The sequence below is a fragment of the Callionymus lyra genome, chromosome 6 (assembly GCF_982586985.1).
Source record: "Callionymus lyra chromosome 6, fCalLyr1.hap1.1, whole genome shotgun sequence".
NCBI lineage: Eukaryota > Metazoa > Chordata > Actinopteri > Syngnathiformes > Callionymidae > Callionymus > Callionymus lyra.
This window is the reverse complement of record NC_141823.1, coordinates 19,602,137-19,622,354: the sequence shown is the minus strand read 5'-3', so window position 1 is coordinate 19,622,354 and position 20,218 is coordinate 19,602,137. Positions and strand designations below refer to the sequence as shown.

General features: G+C 37.0%; 1 protein-coding gene across 1 annotated transcript in view; it reads left to right on the top strand.

Moving 5' to 3' along the window:
• pcdh15b (protocadherin-related 15b) overlaps positions 1-20,218 on the top strand; it is a 158,388-nt gene that overhangs the window by 56,388 nt on the left and 81,782 nt on the right. The window contains exons 7-10 of the mRNA XM_087794099.1: positions 2,611-2,730; positions 3,800-3,910; positions 5,164-5,334; positions 19,256-19,364. Of these exons, the coding sequence (XP_087650225.1) occupies positions 2,611-2,730; positions 3,800-3,910; positions 5,164-5,334; positions 19,256-19,364 (511 nt within the window). The remainder of the gene's footprint in view (positions 1-2,610; positions 2,731-3,799; positions 3,911-5,163; positions 5,335-19,255; positions 19,365-20,218) is intronic.

The window sequence follows — 20,218 nt, the reverse complement described above, 5'->3', positions numbered from 1 at the left end:
GTATCATAGTTTTTCTCTTCTCTCGCTGTCACTCACACTGGCACCCACAAGACTCCGGGTTTTTAGAGGACACAGAGTTCGGCTGAGCTGTTGTACGCTTAAAAGATAAAGGAAAGATTGTTAAACTCGGAGTTCAGAGATAGATTTTGTGTGAAAAACAGTTTCATTCCAGCATGAGTGTGGGTCCACAGAGATATTCACGTGTTCAGGACATAAGAAACTAGTGAATACTTACGAACACTTGTGTAATTATGAGTCAGTTGAAACCTTAAATCCAGTTAACGGAAGTATGAGCAACTTAAGGTGTTCTTTTGTCGAGACACTGTTTTTTTATTCATTCTGTGTCACTGGATTTTGTCGATACTTATTATGAGTGATTTCTAAGAAGGGCTCATCCTCAGGATATTGTAGAAGTTTAACACAGACGTGAATTATTATTTTTTCCAAATCTTTTTTCACATACTAAGCATTTAAATTCAAAGCAAACACTTTTACGACATTATACGATACATTCGTTCTAATTTCTCATGCATAATTAAATCATTTGTTTCTTAGATCTTAACATTTCCAACACAGATGTTCTACATACTGGAATCTCTGGTGTGTGACTCTGCATTTTCAATTGAAGAGCTTTAACATGATGGTCGTCAATGTTATTTTGAAAATGTTATTTTCCTTCATAAGAAGGAAAAAGTTATTGTCCATATAAGGTCAGTGATTACTTCCTGTTCCATCATCGAGTTTATGTTAACGATGACTTTCGTCGACATGGTGGAGGTCAATGTGCAGATCCTCCAGGCTTCACTGCAATAGTTACAACATTGCAGTGAAGCCCTGATGCGGTAAAACTGCAGATTCTGAGATCCATGACCAGATTTGGTATCGTGGTAAACCTGTTAAATAATTAAAAGGCAGTCTAGAGTCGGGAACAATCCACTGATCTAAAGATTCCAGATCCTGGAACAAGACATGAAAATCTAACCTCTTCGTTTTTGGTCGTTTGATTCCGTTGGATTCTAATTTTAATTGACTAATCAATGAATATGGTTTGTCTTTTAGCACAGTGAGCAGTGTTGCAACATACAATGAATTATATTTGTATTATGTTGTGACGTGGTAAAGGAAGAGCTTGTACGTGAAAGTAAATAGAGTTGTTACGTGAGACCATTAACACTTGATTTAGTGTATATTTGTAAACCATGAGGGCTGAAGATGACAGAAAATCCTGATAAATATATAATTAAAAAGTGGAAAATGGTATTTCCAAAGACATGATAGATCAACAAAAGGCATTCAACCAAATATTTTACAAGGTATTAAGTTTAATTTAAATATGATTTCATCAAATAGCTACATATAAAACTATTTTGATTTGTCATTCTACTCATTCAATCCTACAATATAGTTTAGACACAAGTAAAAAACTCATTCAATAGTTAGCTTTAAAACAAGCCTTGGGCCAGACATCGAGAGACACTGGGAATAGAACTTGGGATTTTATTTTAAAGGGCTGATGTTGTTGCCCTCAAGTCCGGGGAAACGAGATTTAACTTGAGGACGTTGGGAATATAGCGGGTCAAGGATATAAAGCCTACTGCCAACACAGACTCGGGCAAACCCAGTAGAATATCTCATTATGCAGTCTTCCACAGCCTGTCTAATTCAATCTGTCCTTTCAACCTCTCTTTTTTCCCTCTCCCCTTTCCCCTCTTCTTCCATTGCCTTTGCAGCAGCTCTCCAAACCCAAACACCCACACCTTCCTCATCGCCCTCAGCTCTTCATTATGGCTGTTTACTCAACCTCTCCTCCCATTGCCAGTATTTTTTATTTTGCACGCCTCATAAAAAAGCAGTAAAATGTTATCCTGATATAAATAAAGTCATTTTTTTTCTCGAGGACGATTAAAAAAAGGAATCAATTTCCGTCCTAACAAGTGATAAATCTGTAGCGATGGCTGATTCATTTAGATTTGACTCCACACATTTGGAGGATATCCATTGTGTAATTCTCTCCTGATTGCCTGGAGAACTCTGAACTCCGAGCGTAGTAAATCTAATATCCAGACGTTTAACATGCCTACATTTTGATATTACCAACCGTTATGAGGTTCACGCAACTAAAGCAGATTGATTAAGACACGCCGAGATGGCGGAGAGAATTTACAACAACATTCGGAAATAGAATTTATGAGTTCACCGTGAAAGACTTTGGGTACAAGGTGATCCCTGTGGCTGATTCCACGACTTGGCAACGACGCTTCAGTCTGAAGGCGTTTCACTCGAGTCGCATCCAAATGTGGCGACGGAAACATGAGGCACAGCGAGGACCATTGTTCAAGAGATAACCCTGCAGACAGTTGACGCAACAGATCGCTGCTGCTAAATTTAAGCCCGTCCTCAATGTCTACTTTGTTTCTTGAGATCAGTCACTTTCAGCTCAATCACGGGATCATTTGAATCTGTCAGATCGTCTCTTGAATTAGAAGACTATGATCATAAGACGGACTAGAAATACAGATGAAAGATTGTTTTTGAAACAGCGGGAAATATAACACACACAGAAAAAAAAAAAACGGAATGCTATTTTAACGATGTTTTCTTTTCTTTCAGCTCACACCAATAGGAACCACTATCTTCTCTGGATTCTGGGGAAACAATGGTGCCACCGACATTGATGATGGCCCAAACGGACAAATAGAGTACACTATCCAGTTCAATGCAAAAGACCCGGTAGGTTAAATCCACTTTTGGCTAAAATTATGAATAGATGAGATCACAGTTGTATTTAAATTTTATTTTGTTTATTGATTCTTGTGCCTTAGCTAATCCTTACTTCTGATCAATATGTTAATATTTTGAATAGAAGTTCTTATTGCTTTCTCTGGATAGTTTCTTATGTCTCTTTGTTTTTGTGCAGTCATTTTTACTGAGAAGGTAGTGTAATTGTATTTTATTTTTGAATAAAATAGAATTATGATTCAACTGCTAATGATTTAATTTCATTATTAAGGACAGTCCTGTAGATATTAAAGGAAAGTTACCAAGGTTTATTAAACAGGTTAAAGAAGGGTAAAAAACTCATTTTCATGAGGAACAGAAACCATTAAAAACAATAAATATCAAGATGAAAAAAATCAAGTAAGATGGAGTAAGAACAGGAAAAGGAGATTTTGCTTATCTTCCAGATGTCCGGGAATTACACAATTACTTTTGAGGAATGGTCTGGTAGCATCATAGCTTTAGCTGGATGGTTTTTGGAGCTTGTTTACAGATGAAGAAAGTAAAAATGATCAGAGAACCAACATAACAATGTGTCTAACATAGTTAGAACATAGTTATGTGACAGTTGAGAAATAATGGCTCAATATCCTGACTTCAATATCATTGATCTCAAACGTGCAGTTCATACAAGACAGCACAAGAACTCACAGGAACTGAAGGTTTTTTGAGAAGAATGCGCAGCTTTGTCATCTGAGAAAATAAGAACCCTCATCTACAATAACCACAAAACACTTCAAGTTGTCATTGATGTTAAAGTGGGCAATAGACGGTATTAACAATAGGGTTATGTAAAATCTTCATCAGGGTCATAAAGTTACTTCCTCTTGTCATTTTGATTTAAAAAGACTAAAAATATTCTCTGAAGAATGGCCATGAAATCAAAATGATACCAGGGTATGGAAACGTATGGAAACAAGTGTACTGTATACTTATGTCTTAATCATATTCTACAGAAGAAGATCCATAACAAAAGAAGCAAACGTACAAATGTATCATGTTTATTTTTTGTGTGTAACAGACGGCAAACCGAACCTTCGACATCCCTCTCACACTCTTTGGCGCCGTTGTTCTCAGAGAAAGACTCAACTACGAGGAAAGTACGCGATACCTTGTCATCATACAAGCCAATGTAAGTCGATGCTGATGTAAACTCTGTAATCTTGAACATTCTTTATCTAAATCCCTGTTTACAATTATAATAAATGAGTCAAGACCGTCTCTGCTTTGCTAATCGTGCATTGAAGGGTCTCTATTCCCAATCTGAATTATCACACTGTGTTTTTTCAATGGAATTGTTTTTTCCTATTTTTATCTTCATTAGACTTAAATTGGCTTTTTTTCATGTAATTAGATTCAGACTCATGGGGGCGTAGAAGTTTGGATGCATTTTAAAAACCTAATCAGTGGTAGAATGCGCCTCGCACATATCCTCAAGACTTTACAAGTTTTTTTTTAATTTCCTCAAGTTTAGTGAATATCAATGATCTCTAGCCTGTAAGATAAGGTTTGGTTGGGGCTAGCTTAAGACCCTGGGTACCATCCAATGTCAGACGCAAACACATATTAACAGGTGCAAAGTTCTTTTGTGTGCATCTTAAAATCCTGGTTTCCCAAGTTTGGAGGCGACAAATCAAAACATGTTTTTTTCCACCAACACATCCCAGCCTTTCTGAAAAACCTGATCACTGAAAGTCGCTTGAGTTGAAGTAATGATGAATACGGAACAATTCTGTTTATTAAGTTTATATTTTTCAATCACTGGCTGATGAACAAAACCACAGGCACACAGGAAATAACATTTGACTGGTGGGTTCTCAGCTGAGACATATCCACAAGGGTTATTTAAGATGGAGAATTTACACTTGGGTGGGAATAGCAGTTTGGGGAATAGTTCGACTTTCCGGTTGATTTGATAGCCTCATTTACCCACAGCTATCAGCCACATTTCACTACTTTTTCCCCATAAAATTATTGAAACGACTCAAAATGGATGGTGGAGATGTATTATTCTTGTGGTCACTTAGATCTTGAGAACAGTTTGGTGATGAATCAAACTTCCGATGCTATCAAATGACTAATGGATGCCAAAATGACCCAGCTTTCATCAAGAAGTAGAAAATCAGTTCAGATTTGAGCTTATTATCAAACGTGACAGTCTCATAGTTTTCAAATAAGAACAAGGAAATTACCATCGTGGCAACAAATGTTTCTTATAAAGTGTATTTTTGAACGGCTTATTTAGGGAAAAAATATTCTCCAGATGTGTTTTTTCAGTAATGATTAGGATCAAATTGACAATAAGTTAATATTAAGTGAAATGTATGCCTCGTTTTTTTTCCATTGATTCATATTTGAGTCAAAATATTTCTCTCTATCCTCCAGGACCGAGCCCCGTACCCTCATGAGCGACGGACAGCTACTACCACTCTGACTGTCGATGTACTGGATGGCGACGATTTGGGTCCCATGTTTCTGCCCTGCACTCTTGTGGGAAATACTCAAGACTGTAGTCCGATCACCTACAAAGCCAGCGTGCTGGAACTGACTGAGCCGGTGAGTGCAACTATCTATGTGTGTTTATGATTGTTCACCCAAAATTCAAATTTCACTCATTTTCTACTCACCACCATGTTGACTAAGGGTTGGATTATTTTCAGAGTAATCTGTTCCGAACATGCTTAAAATATAGACATGTTTAAGTTTTTTGGAAGCGAAATTGCAACCTTACAACTGTGAAGAGGTAGTGCTATCCACTGCACAACTGTGTGCCCCAGTTTATCAATAGTTACCATTTAGATATTAAATTTGGAAATTAGGAAAATAACAAATAAACTGACGTATGGATAATGGGTATCGTAAATGTATTAATTTTTTGAAAGTAAGTAAGTAATTTGTATTTGTATAGCGCTTTTCCAGACCATGGTCACAAAGCGCCAAAACAATCAAAACAATAATCAACAGAGTATATACTTTAAAGTTAACTCATAGTAAGGTTTAATTCAAGTATAGCACATAAAAATGACTTGGCTGTTTGTTGGCTTTGGGGATATTTAAATGAGAATTCAAGGAAAATTAAAAATTAGCTGCAAAATCAAAGGATCTGGTCCTTCGCATTCTGAGGTTGGGAAATGGTAAACGTCAGATGCACGGGCCGTTGAGAGATTAAGGAAGCCAGTTAGCGTATCTGATATTTCGCTGCAACTGTCACTGGAGTGTAAAAGATTATCCACACTGCAAACATTGAGCCAGAAAGTTATTAATGGGACTTTACTTTGGAGGTTTGGAACTGCAGAAGTAGTGGCTGAAGGAGCTGGATTATACAGAAAGTACACCGGTTGCTGTGTTTCTTTGTCAAAGAGCTGATGAACATCTGACTGTTGATGGTTTAAGCCCCAAAATCTAAGTCAAAATTCCTTTGAGCAATGTGCTCTGCAGGTCATCATGACTAATAAAACACTGTAATCACTAATACCTTAGTAGTCTCAATATGTGCTTAGATTGACCTCTTCATCCGGATGACAAAACCAGCCCTTTAACTCTACCACGTACTTCCCGGGTCTTTCAGTTTGAGACAGATTCCGTACGGCTTCATTAGGCTTGATCGTGAACCTTAATTAAGAGCCGTGGTTCCACACCCGCCACCGTCGTAGAGAATTAGTTGAAAGTGCTCAAAGCCTGCTTTGTTGGATTACCAAATGAGAGCAGCCAATCATTCAGACAGGGATTCATTGTGTACTTCAACGACACAGTCGGCATCACATGTCCGTGTGAGAAGAAGTGGTGAAGTGGGACTTCTCCATTGTGAGAATAGTTAGCTCTTATCTCAAATTATGCCGCGCTGAGGGTTTTTGTCGACAACTACTTAACATTTTCAATCTTGACTAGGCAGCAGATTGAAAGGTAAATGTAGATCATTTGGTTTCAACCGCCACCCTATTAGTTTTATTTCTTGTTCGAGGGTGTCAGTCAATCAGAGCTCCGAACGTCGGAGATGAGAGTTCTTGTATGTTGTCAGTCAGCTGGAGCGTTGGCCGGTCTATGATCATGAATCATCAAGCCTGATTTTTGACTGGCTCACACTAAAAGTATTTGACATCAAATACAGATGAAAACCTGCCTTGAACTTTTATTTGTGTTCTATATGAAACTATCGTCTGCTGTGAACTGAAAACCCAATTTCCTGATGGAGATCTCCAGAGGGATTAATAAAGTCTATCTAATCTAATCTAATCTATATGACTGATCACACGAGATACTTGCCTTTGAGACTAATTGTACTCGATACTTGACACCTCTTCAATCGAAAAGTGAAACCAAAGTGAAATTAATAAATTAATCTGCAGTTAAAATAATAAACATTGATCACCACAAAATAATCCAAAACTACAGAGTCCCACAAACCAAAGTCTAATCAGGAGGAAGGACGACACCCGGGTGAGTCTTTAAACAAAAGAAATGTGGTGGTGAAAATACACTCTCAGAAAGTGCTTCCAAAACAAAATAAACTATTCATTCAACTAAATAAGATTGGAAAAATCACGAGATGTCTCTAGAATTCAGTGTCCCATAAAATTGTTAGGAAAATGTATTGCATGGAGACTCAGTATCAGACGAATGTAGCGTATCAGATCATATTTTTTGATGAGTGTATTTTACGGAAAGTGTATTGAAAGAAATCTATTGTATTGTGAGAATCACGTATCATCAGATTGAATGGTATCATGAAATTAGTGTATTGTATCAAATCGTATCGTAAAAAATAATGTATTGTATCATGAGATTAGTGTTACTTATCTGATCATATTGTTAAATCACTGTATCAAATCAAAACGTGAAATGAATGTATCGTGTCATGAAATGTATGTATTGTGTCAAATGGATGGTGAAATTAATATATATATATATATATATATATATATATATATATATATATCGTATTCTGCGATTAGTGTGTCGTTTCGAATTGTATACGGAAATTAGTGTATCGTATGAAGAAATAGTGTGTGGTATAAAATCGTATCGTGAAATTAATGCATCATATTGTGAGATTAGTGTGTGCTACAACCTTATTGCTGATGTTGAGTTACACTAATAAACACTAAATAACATAACCATCCCCAACACTCTTTGAATGACACCATGAATATAGAGAGTTCAATTTCGATGTCCAGAGTCGCAAATTGAGTTTGACATGTAATCATGAGTACTGGACAATGTCCTTTGGACCATTGGACATTTAGTTTGCAAAATTGTAACCAATTTAATCCACCAAAACGCCAAAGCAACAGTTTTGATTGACAGCTGGCCGATTCCAATGAAAACCATTACGCGTATGCTAACTAGTAGAGGGCTGGTGCAAACAAAGACGGATCGCTTCCTGGACTGTGTAGTGTCAATAAAGTGTGAAAGTACTTAAATTAAAACAATTAAAGTTAAAGCAATATTGACAAAAACAATGGATTTAAAAAGAATTGGGTAAACAAATCAACCAAAACATGTCTAGCATTAAAACTTTCCAGACAGAAAACTGTTTTTGTTGCGAGTCAAGGTTTATTTCAACAAAAACATGTGGACAATGCACAAGATAAGAAGTCTTACATTCCCAGACGTCATTGTTAGCTACAACTAATGGATAAACATCATATTTGACGCAGCAAAACACACTGCAGGTGCAAACAGACACATCATGTGCACCGGGGGGCGACACAAAAAATAAAGTATAAACACAAAACCAAGCCAAAAAGCATGACTCAGGCAATGCCTCTAACTTACCTCGTCTTATCTCTACCAACACATTCAAAGTTGTTAAAAAAAACTGAACACGTAAACTCAGAGCAACCCAATCTGAGTCAACACCGAACAACCCGAGTAAATCAAGTGTTGAGCAGCGCCCGACAAGGACAAGCTTTATGATGAACGCCACATGTGTTTGTGAGTCTGTGGTCAAATCGACAAACGATAAAGCAGAGCCTCTGTTGCCGCGGTGTTATATACCTCATCTGCACTGAGCTGGAGCCTCGGCGGGATATACTTCAAGTCCGTGACGTGCAAAAAAAACAAGTTTCCTTCTGTTGCCTCCGCTGCAGGCGGCGTCTGATTCAGATTTAATCTGAAACATGGCTGTTGGTTTTAATGAAACCATGATCAAAGTCTATATTTACGGAGCACTAATGATTCACGGGTGGCTCCATTTATAAGATATCATGACGGGAACAGATGTGATGATTAAATGGATGTGTTCCATAACCTTTCACCTTGTTACTTCCACAAATCATTAGCCGTGCTCCAATTATTGGAACCAGCACACCTGCTCCGCCTGAGCCAAATATCTGCAGAGGAAAAGATAACTTGAACCATTTAAAGACTCACATTTGATGCATGGAACTGTTAAACCAATAATCACGTCCTAAATAGCCTTCAAGACAACAAAGATGCTTTTTTAGTTCTCAATCATGTGTAGTTTTTAAGGTATTCGATTGTAATCACCAACAACAATGCAGAGTAATACAAAATACCTCAAATATAATGATAAATACATAAATAATTCGATTTTCTTCCATCACACACATTCCTTCTGTCTCATTGGAGGTTTTATTTTTGCATTGTTCTGTTCTGTAGAGCAGGTTTTATGTTTTGTTTGGGCTGGAAATGAATACTTAGATCTGGAAAAGATTCTTGAAAAAGAAAAGCTGCGATCAGAACCATTAAAATGCTATTTACATGATGCACATTAACTATGATCCTTTTTTGAAATTGTTGTTTTTTGATAATATTTAAATTTCACTGACTTTCTACTCACTCATGTTGACCAAGGATTGGGATGTTTATTTTTTAATTTATCCAAATTCCAACAGTATGGAGGTATTTGGATGTTTATAAGTGTCTTTTTGAACTAACAGAAGTGAGCTCTGTCCGTGACCGTAGTATAGACATACATTTTTTGACTTTGTGTTCAAAGAAACAGATTAATGTGAAAATAATCCCAAACCCTTCGACCACATGAGGGTGATGAGAACATTTGTGAAATAGAATTTTAGGTGAACTATCACTGTTTTAAACAGAGATTTTGTGGTTTGTATCAGGGCAAGTTTAGAGAGACACAAGCACAGAAAGCTACATGACACAATACTGGATCATAAACAATAATACAACTTTTTTTTTCTACAGTTAACAGTCATAAAAATAAAGGTAAATCAGTCGTAAAATAAGAAGTCTCCTGTCTTACTCCAGTTGCTAGTAACGTGTTACAGGACAGCTGGCTCATTGTACGAATTCTCCTGAGTTTCCGAGACATTTTGTCACCTAAATCTCGTGGCATTAAAAATCGATGTCATCCATCCAGAGAGTTAAGCTTGTGGCAAACAGACAAGACATTTCAAGTGCAATATAACGGACAACAGAGACAGCAGCACTCTTAACAGTTGGCAGCAACTTCATCTGTGCCGATCCTCATGACAATCTATGCAAGTTTGTCCAAGAAACAATTGTGATATCTATACAATGAGTTCTATCTGATGCGCATGTACTAGTACAAGTGTCACAGGTACTTTGTTCAGAATTTACTTTTTTTATTTTACTTACCGACTGGTTAATATGATGGAAAAACGAACTTGTTATTTAAAATATCTTAATAAATATAATCAGTATGAACTATTGAAAGAACAAAACATACAAAGGGCACTTCAATTAAAAAGGTTTTAAAGAGATAAAGTATTAAAAAATAAAAACAATTGGCAGTTACTGTACAGTTTTTAACTAGTAAGTAAATCATTAGTAATGTAAGGTTAATTTAAAGAATCATTTATCATGATGTATAAATTGTTGATCTGATTGATTTCACCTAAAATGCCTTGTCTTTCATCATTATTGAGGCAGATCAAATTTAAAAAAAAACTATTTTGATTTGTTTGTTTCTTGTCATTAATATTCGGCTGTATTTGGGACTCAAGTGTTGAATGCGACCTTTAATTTCTATTCCTGTGTAACCGATTAGTTTAGTCTGTATTACGGTGAACTCTTGTCAAAATCATTAGGGGAAAAAAAATGTCGACTATATATAAAGTTTTGTAAGTTAACACCTCGTAAAACAAGTACGATGATTCACCAGAACAACCATTGTTTCCATCCCGTCAATTCAAGCAGGCAAAGACCAAACAAAGTTAGATATTTAAAATTAAAATAATGTCATACAAAAGACAACTATGAGTATAATGAATTATTTGCGATCAATCACACAATTTAACACCGCTTGTAACAATATCAAGAATCTAAATATCATACTTATAAATTCTCAGTCCAGGCTTCAACGAGGGCTGCTTAAATGCACACCAAGTATTTCCAAGCCTGTTTTGTAAAGCATCAGGTCTCACATCAGCACATGTTTAAGCACAGCTGCAGACACTGATGCCTCGCTGGAGTCTGATGAGGAGATTTTTACTGCTTTAATATGAGCGAGTTTCCACACAAGTTTGATAAATGAAGCCGTTCCGCTTCATGGTAATGGCTCCGGCGACCTCTGTTTGGTCTTTATTAAAGGCAGAAGTGTAATCTGATGTGTAATGTCGAGCAAGATGACCACTAAATCTCAAGCTGATTCCTTTTATGGCTAATCTAGAAAACAACAGCTTGAGAGGAGCAGATGGAGGTTGAAACCTGTCCTCGAAGAGTAGGCACTCATCGAATCAAGTGAACCATAGTTTTTATAAGATTAAGAAATGGTGCAGGTAATAATATTGATATGTTTTACATTTGCAGTGACATTGTGATTGTCTGTGCATTCGTGCTAATGGAGGGATGTTTAGAATACAAGAGAGGAGGGAAGAGAGGGGAAAGGAGAAGAGAGCCAGAAGCCTTTGGGGTGAAAAAGAGATAGTGGGGTGAAGTGAGGAGAGGAATGATAGAGTAGAGTCAAGGCCCTATTATGGTTTGAGTCCTAATCAGGCTGATAAGGAGTGACAGCCTCAGCGCTGAGAGCGAATGTTGCCGCTTTTACTTTCCTCCCCGACTTCAAACACAAAACCAATGTGACGGACATTTACGGTGAACCTTTAAAATAAAGCTTTCATCACAAGATCGATAAACAAATGTATGATGACAAATAATAAAAAAAAAAAACTATTTTAATATTTCAACATATAATCATAAAAACAATATGCTTTGAAGACAAAAATGTAAAGACATATGGTCCTTTAAGTACTATACAGATCCTATGTCGGTTATTTGTACATTGTACATTAAATAATGGATTAAATAAAGCACCATAATGAACATATTTTTTTCCATGATTTCTAATAGTATATTATTGCTTATAAAACTCTCTGAAAGAAATTGTATCAGGAAAGTAAGCAATTTAGTAAGTAATGTTTATTTATAAAGCACTTTTCACAGACCAAGGACAGAAAGCAGGTCAACGACAAGACAATACGCAGTTAAAGTATATACAAATTAAAAATACATAGAAGATCAAGACAGAACAGTGACAAACACGGCAGTCCCAAGAAAGTCAAGGAGAAACCTGTGCAAATTAAATGTCTTAAGATGTTTCTTGAAGGAGTCGGTAGATCATCAAACACAGAGAGAGAGGAAGATCGTTCCAAAGCTTAGGAGCAACAGCCTGGAAGGATTTCTCTCCTCTGGTCCTGAACCGTGTGCGTGGAACCATCAGTAGATTCTGATCCACAAACCTCAGAGCCCAAGCTGGGGTGTAAGGCTGGATCAGATCAGTGATGTAAGATCTGAGAGTAAGAACCAGAATTTTAAAGTTGATCCTGGAAGAAACTGGAAGCCAGTGAAGAGATTTAAGGATCAGAGAAATGTGAGTTCTTCTACTAGAGCAGGTCAGAATTCTCGCTGAGTTTTGTATTCATTTCAGGTCGGACAGCTCCTTCTTTTTTAGACACGAAAATAAACTGTTACAATAGGCCAGACGAGAATACACAAACGCATGGATTATAAGCTTCACATTTTGTCGTGACACCATTTTCCTAAGAGATTTTGCAGTGTTGTACTAAACACTTGTCTTTGTCTGATTCAACATCCAGGTTTCTCAGGCTCAGTTTGACAGACTGATTTGGGTTTTTGATCCAAATTTAATATGAATAGCTATTTATTTGTGGATTTCTATGTTGTTACACAATTAATTTGTGATACAATACATACATTTCTTGACATCATACATTCATTTCACGTTATTTCTTAAAAGTTTTTGTTTCAACTATTGCAATCCAACAATAAACCAAAGTTACATAAACATGTGACTACAACGACATTGCTTTAAATTGAGTAGGTCATGCAAGGTCAGGGATATTTTCAGGATATCTTTTTATTTAATGAAAATGATGCATAATTTAGAGACAAGGGACGTTTATTCAAGTAAACGAAGTGCACGTTGCTCCATCAAAAGAGTCATATTTCAAAACAGATTATTGAACAACACGTTGAACAAGTGCCTGGAGATCTTGTGCTCAGGCTCTAATTTCCTTTTTGTTAATTACCAACTAAGTGTGCGTACCACAAAGCCTCTAATGACCATTGTAACTTTTATTTGCTTGTAACACGGACCACAACTCCATAGCGACGGTTGTGAAACTGCATTGTGGGAAAACGGCCATCTGGTACATTTTATCTATAAGGAAGACGTGAGTCCTGCGAATGGCGTGATTAGATTGAGACTCGGCGGTATCTCACCGGTAAGAAACCCTCCTGGAATTCCTTTCTTCACCCTGGGCTTCTGGGACCGAGCACCTGCTGGGACAGATGCTGCTCATTTGTTAAAAAGCTCCACAGCACCTTTTCACATGTCTCAGGTGTATCTAACAAATATGTACATTCTCCGTTTTTGCACTTAAGTTTTGAGAATGCTAACGTGTTGCTGAATGATAATGATTTCATTAACAAGTACAACAACAACAACAGTTTCTAATTCAGAAAATCCAAATCCTTTTTTCATTAGCTTCAACTCCACGGACCATTAAAGTGAATGTTAAGTGGTAGCGAGAACTTTTAATCAGAATATTTTGTGTGTAATTTTTCAACCCAGGTGGTATAAAGGTTTCAATTGCGATTGCTTATTAATGGCTTCTGCCTCTTGGGCTTCAGACAAATGAGACAGTGATTGGAATTGATGTCGATGGGTGAAGATCTGATGCAAAGCTATTCAGCGTGCGATGTTTCAAATTATTTTTTAACAGGGAAAATCTAAGGAGTTTGACAAAATGCCTCGTAGGTGTGTGGCTGCCGACCATTACAACGTTAGTAGACCAGATTTCCGCACACTTTTATGACTTTTTAAATGTTATCACCATCATGAAATATATCATATTATACAAATAATGTCAAAAGAGTAGTCAGGAACGAGGGAGATACCCGGAAAAGTACTTTAATTAACCTGTTAAGTACCACAAGCAGCTTCAATCTGCGACGGAAGAAGGGCTAGCTAGGGTGGTAATCCTTTCACTGGATATTGCCAGGAATGTCAGAAAATCCCTATAGAGACCTACGATGCATTAAAAGATGTTGAGAATTCCTACAGCTTCAGAAAAATCGCGCACTTCTCTCAAGTTCACTTACTTGCCCAGTGCTAAAATTTCGAAATGTAGTACTGTCTCAAATCAAACGTCGCTACACTCTTACCGGAAATGACTCGACAGCTGCTTCTTCTACTACTTTTTAATGCTGATTGCAAGCAACTGTTGGAACCCTAATCCGATTTCCATCAATCGAAATTAGTCATTAAGTTGTGTAATTTTGTTGTTATTGTTTTTGTGTTGTTTTGTGGTAAAATGAGCGTTTTCTCAAGACATTTACGCCGGTATATGCTCCGTAGACGCGTCGTCAGTGACTCATCTTCCATTCAGCATCATCTACGTCACTAAGATGGCGGCCATAAAGGGTGGAAAATATCGTTGATCCACACTCTGATTTCAGACACACTTACATGATATGACGGCTGAATACTATTCCTGAGAATGAGATGAATATTCGACTCTTAGTTCTTTATTTTTATTTAATTTCAATTTTAATTTCATTTACTATGTCATCATACTTCACATTCACTCTGTGAGAGCTTTGCTTTAATTTTTACTTTCGCGGTTCGCTAAAATTATTTAAGTTCATTATTTTCTCATTAATGTACACTCAGCACCCCATCTTGACAAAAAAAGGGATGTAGAAATGTTTGCAAATAAAAAAAAAGAAGGAAAACTGAAATATCACATAAGTATTCAGATCCCTTGCTCAGTATTGAGTAGAAGTACCTTTTTGAGTTGGTACAGTCATGAGTTTTTCACACCTGTATTTGGTGATCCTCTGCCATTCCTTGAAGAACCTCTCCAGTTCTGTTAGGTTGGATGGTGAACGTTGATGGACACCCATTTTCAGGTCTCTCCAGAGATGCTGGATTGGGTTTAGGTCTGGGCACAGAGTTGGTCATTGTCTTGTTGGAAGGTGAACCTTCGTCCAAGTCTGAGGTCCTGATCACTTCGGAAAAGGTTTTTTCTTCCAGGATATCTCTGTACTTGGCTGCATTCAACATTCCTTCAATTGCAACCAGTCGTCCTGTCCCTGCAGCTGAAAATCACCCCCATAGCAGGCAGTGGCAGTGCCTGGTTTTCTCCACACAAACCTTTTTGGCAAACTCTATGCATATATCTTGATGGGAGGCTTCCTTCGGGCCACTGTGCCATAAAGCGTCGACTACTGGAGAGCTGCAGTGATAGTTGACTTTCAGGAACTTTCTCCCATCTCCCCAGTGCATCTCTGGAGCTCAGCCACAGTGATCTTTGGGTTCTTCTTTACCTTTCTCATGAGGCTCCCACAATTGCTCAGTTTAGCTGGACGGCCAGGTCTAGGAAGAGTTCTGGTCGTCCCAAACCCGTTCCATTTAAGGATTATGGAGTCATTGTGCTCTTAGAAACCTTGAGTGCTGCAGAAATTGTTTTTGTAACCTTGGCCAATTCCGTCTCTGAGCTCTTCGGGCAGTTCCTTCGACCTCATGGTTCTTATTTGCTCTGACATGCATTGTGAGCTGTAAGGTCTATAGACAGGTGTGTTTCCTAATCAAGTCCTATCAGTTGAATTAAACACAGCTGGACGAAGCAGTAGAACCATCTCAAGGAGGATCAGAAGAAATAAATATGTGAGTTAAACATGACAGCAAAGGGTCTGAATACTTATGATTCTTATTACTTATGATATTACAGTTTTCCTTCCCTCGCCTCACAGCAAGAAGGTTGCTGGTTAGATTCCAGGCCGAGACAAACTTTCTGTGTGGAGTGTGTATGTTTCCTCCCACAGTCCAAAAACAGAGGTTGATTGAGAACTTTGGGAAATTGTCCTAAGGTATGAGAGCGTGTGTGAATGGTTGTCTGTCTTTGTTTCCTCTGCGACAGACTGGTGTCCTGTCCAGGGTGTCCCATGCCTTTCGCCCTATGATACTGGGACAGGCTCCAGTCTAACGAGCAGCATATATTTCTTGCTTCAATTAAAAAAGAAAAAGAAAAAGGTAACTTTTTCATGGAACACTTTGCTGCTTCACCTTGTGTTGTTTTTCATTAATGATCTTGATTTGTCTATAAAAAGATTTAGTGGTTGCAGTTTTGTAGTTTCAAATTTTAAAATTGTGTAATTTACTTTCTCTCTAAGGAAAATGCAGTTAATAACTGAGACAGCGAGCCGAATTACATTTTCTCAAGGGCCGCAAGTGGCCCCTGAACCTGACTCACTTGTTTTGTGGAAGTCAATGAGATGTTGTTGGAAAAACACGCAAAACTATATTGGATATTTTTCCTGATGATTTCTAAAGTTGGAAGTATTTAATCACTTCACCGGCACTTTAAACCAATGATCTTGAGTTCAGTTTGAAACTAGAAGCAGAACAAGGTCAAACTAACGGTCAGATTAATTGGGTTTCTTGAAGAGCACAACGCGTCTGTGTTTAGCAGGAACCTTTCAAATCTAAGTAATGTTGAAGCCACGAGGTCGTTTTCAAAGAGGAATTAGACTTTTTGATGACAAGGTTAAAGGGGCAGTTGTGAAGCTCCGCGCTTTGCAAATCAGTCATTTTCCACGAACATTTTTGGATGGAACTGCAGAGCCTTTAAACAACACACACAGCCAATCTGCCTTTCATCAGTCAGCCAGTTCGACCCTCGACTCCGGATCAGAACTCGTCTTTCAGCGCACACCACTGACCCTGTAATTACACACTTAAGATCAAGTGCTTAAAACGGGGCAAGGACTCGTCCATGCCAGTATGTACTTTTACGAGCTCGGAACGTTGTTGTGGAATTAAGTGCTTTAGATTCTCATAAATATTCATACAGAGATCTTCACTGATTAACAAGTTCACAGCGGTGAAGAAAAAATCGTAAACATCTCCTTTGAGCGAGTTTATTCATTTCATTTCTACCACTAATTACTTTATTGGAGTCACAAGGCTCTGAACCATGTCCCAGCTACTTAGGGCAAGAGGTGTTGGGCACCGAGAACTGTCACTGTGAACACAGACACACAACCATTCGACAAATCATTCACAACTACAGATAAATCAGAGCAGTTAATCCACGTCTGTATGTACCGTGGAAGGAAATTAGATCCCTAGAGTGTTCTGAATCAAAACTATAGGTTAATTTTCAATATATAGTTGGATTCTTGCTCCAAATCAATGTTTATGTTTCCAGTACAGGCTTATATTTAAAGAACATAAACCATGTCTAGACTACATGATGGGATGTTATTCACAAAGCCAAGAACTACATCATGTATGTGATATAACCAGAATCAACAGGTTTTATAAGAGAGTTTAAAACCTCCTGATTTCCTTCATTTATCTTCTTTCATGATTATTTCAAATATCTTTTCCCTCAGAGTGTCTGAACTTACTTCACCTTTCCTTCCCATTGTCTCCATTTACATCCATCTTCTTCAGCCCGCAGACTCTCCTCTCTCTTCTTTATTTATTCCCTCTTTGCTAAACTTCTATCCTTTCGAGCGTAGCCGCTCCGCTGACTGTGGTGGAGGCTTTATGTTTCGATAGAATAGACCAGTGGTCCTCAACACCCCCCGGATTGGGACTGGTACCGGTCCATGAGACATTTATTATTGGGCCGCAAAGACATGAAAAAAGAAATAACAAGGATCTGTTGTTAATTGATAATAACTCCCTTAAAGGTGTTTAATTCTGAAAAAAGAGCAGATTTAAAAAACTAAAATAACATTAGCATGTGACTCATTTAGTGAAAATGAAGTAAAACACAAACTCTAGAATCAAAAACATTCCTCATTCCATATAAATAATGCTTAAACACAAACATGCTCACGCATTAGCAAACACCTAGGAGCCGCACACATACAGCACACCATTTTCAGCATAAAATCAAATATACATAGCATAATGGTGAAATGTTTTTTTTTCATTCAAATAATTGTAGCTTTTTTTGCAGGTCATGCTATTTTATTTTCACTTTTTTCTATCGGAACATCACTCCGTGAATACAATCCTTGATTTAATCCCTGGAAATCCCTTGATTTTTAAATCACAGATTGTGCCATCTTGTGGCCTATGAAAATAACTACACTACTTCATGAAGCCTCATCAACACATTCCTGCTTAGACCAGACACGGGTAAAGATCAACACTGATATTTGAGGAGCACTTATGGTCAGAGTAAAAAATTAAAATTTACAAATGTTTCTATTTTATTTTGAACTTATTTTACCATTAATTACTAGTTAAACCGCAAAATCATTTTAATTTAATTTAATTTTTTATAATTTCTTTCAATTAATACAAGCTTTTATTCTTATTTTTGTTCATACTTTCTTTCTTTTGGCTTTTTGTTCTTCATAGGAGCAACTGTCTTGTTTATAAAAAGTTTGTTTCTTCAACATAAATATATACATATTTTTCAATTGAAATTATTGAAGCACTTAGTCTCTGGTTACTTTCAGTTGTTATTTGAACTGTAAATTAGCGAAACAAGAAATATTATATAAAAAAAAAAAGAATTGTGTCCTTAGTAGTTATGATACCTGTCTAGTTACAGATACAGCATCTATAATTCATGGGTGTCGCTCTGTTAAAACATAAACAGAACCACGTTCATAAAACTTTCACGAGAACCTTCTTATCTTTAGTCTTTCTTCACAATATCCTTATAATCCTTTTCCTTCATGTTCTCACAACACTGAACTCAAGTGACATATGTGCGAAAACAATTCTCATGTTCTTTTTGTACTCACTAAAAATATGTTTATTGTTCTTTTTTATCATCACTTTCCAAAAGCTGATAATCCACCAGTGACACGTTCCAATTCTCAGAAATAAGTTTTAACACATAATGAGCCTGTGGTTTGACATGTTAGTCTTACATAGATTTTCCAGCTCGGCTGCAGACAAACTCAATAACACCAGGTGACACAGGTGGAAGCCTCGCAGATCTTTTCTATCTGACATTTCATTTTGTTCTCCCCACAGAGCAAGACGAACCCTCTAAATGTGACTCCATCGATCCAAGCTGTGGACCAAGACAGGAACATACAGCCTCCCTCAGACCGACCTGGGATTTTGTATTCCGTCCTGATAGGTAAACACATCATGAATTGATTGAGTAGTAGTGTGTTTTATTCTCTTTCTTTGTGAATTGCACTAGGAGTCCTTTTATATACAGATGTATACATATATATATATATATATATATATATATTCATAAATTATTTAAGAAGGATGCAACACACTTGAAATAGTCAAAAGATTGGGACGCGATCACAGAACCGGCATGAAAATATTCAATCTGTTGAGAAGAAAAGACAAAATTACCACTAAATATTTGAGTAGAATTAAACAATAAGATACTGTAATAAGCTTGTATTATTTAGGATTAACTAGTATTTAGGGTTGGAGATAGACTCCAAATCACCTCCAAATGTTGGTGTCTCCTAAAGATTGTAAGCAGTTTAACTTTCTATTACATCCATCAAAGTACTCCATTATGTGTCTCGTCTGTAATAAGAAACACAAAGACTCCATGTATTGTGTTGCTGTTATTGAATAGAAGAGTGGGTATATTAGTTACTAATTTATATTTAAGTGGTTTGAGGTGTTGCAAGACACATAATTGTGAAGATCACATGTCAATATTTCTAATTATATTATATTTATTGCTATCGGACCAGAGTCTGATAACGTCTTTTAAGGACAACTAATATAAAAACCCATCTTTACTGACTCACTCACATGTTTTTTCACAAGTTGCCAAAACAAGTCTCCAAGATAACTTTAACTTTATATAGTTATTACAATGAGTCCCTTGGAGAAGACTTCCATGATTGATTACGAGCGAGAGAAAAAAAACGTTTTTCAGTGGCGGGGCTTAAGTACTATTGTAAATAATTCAATGACAAGAGAGTTTTGTACAAACAGAAAGATGGATGGATGGAT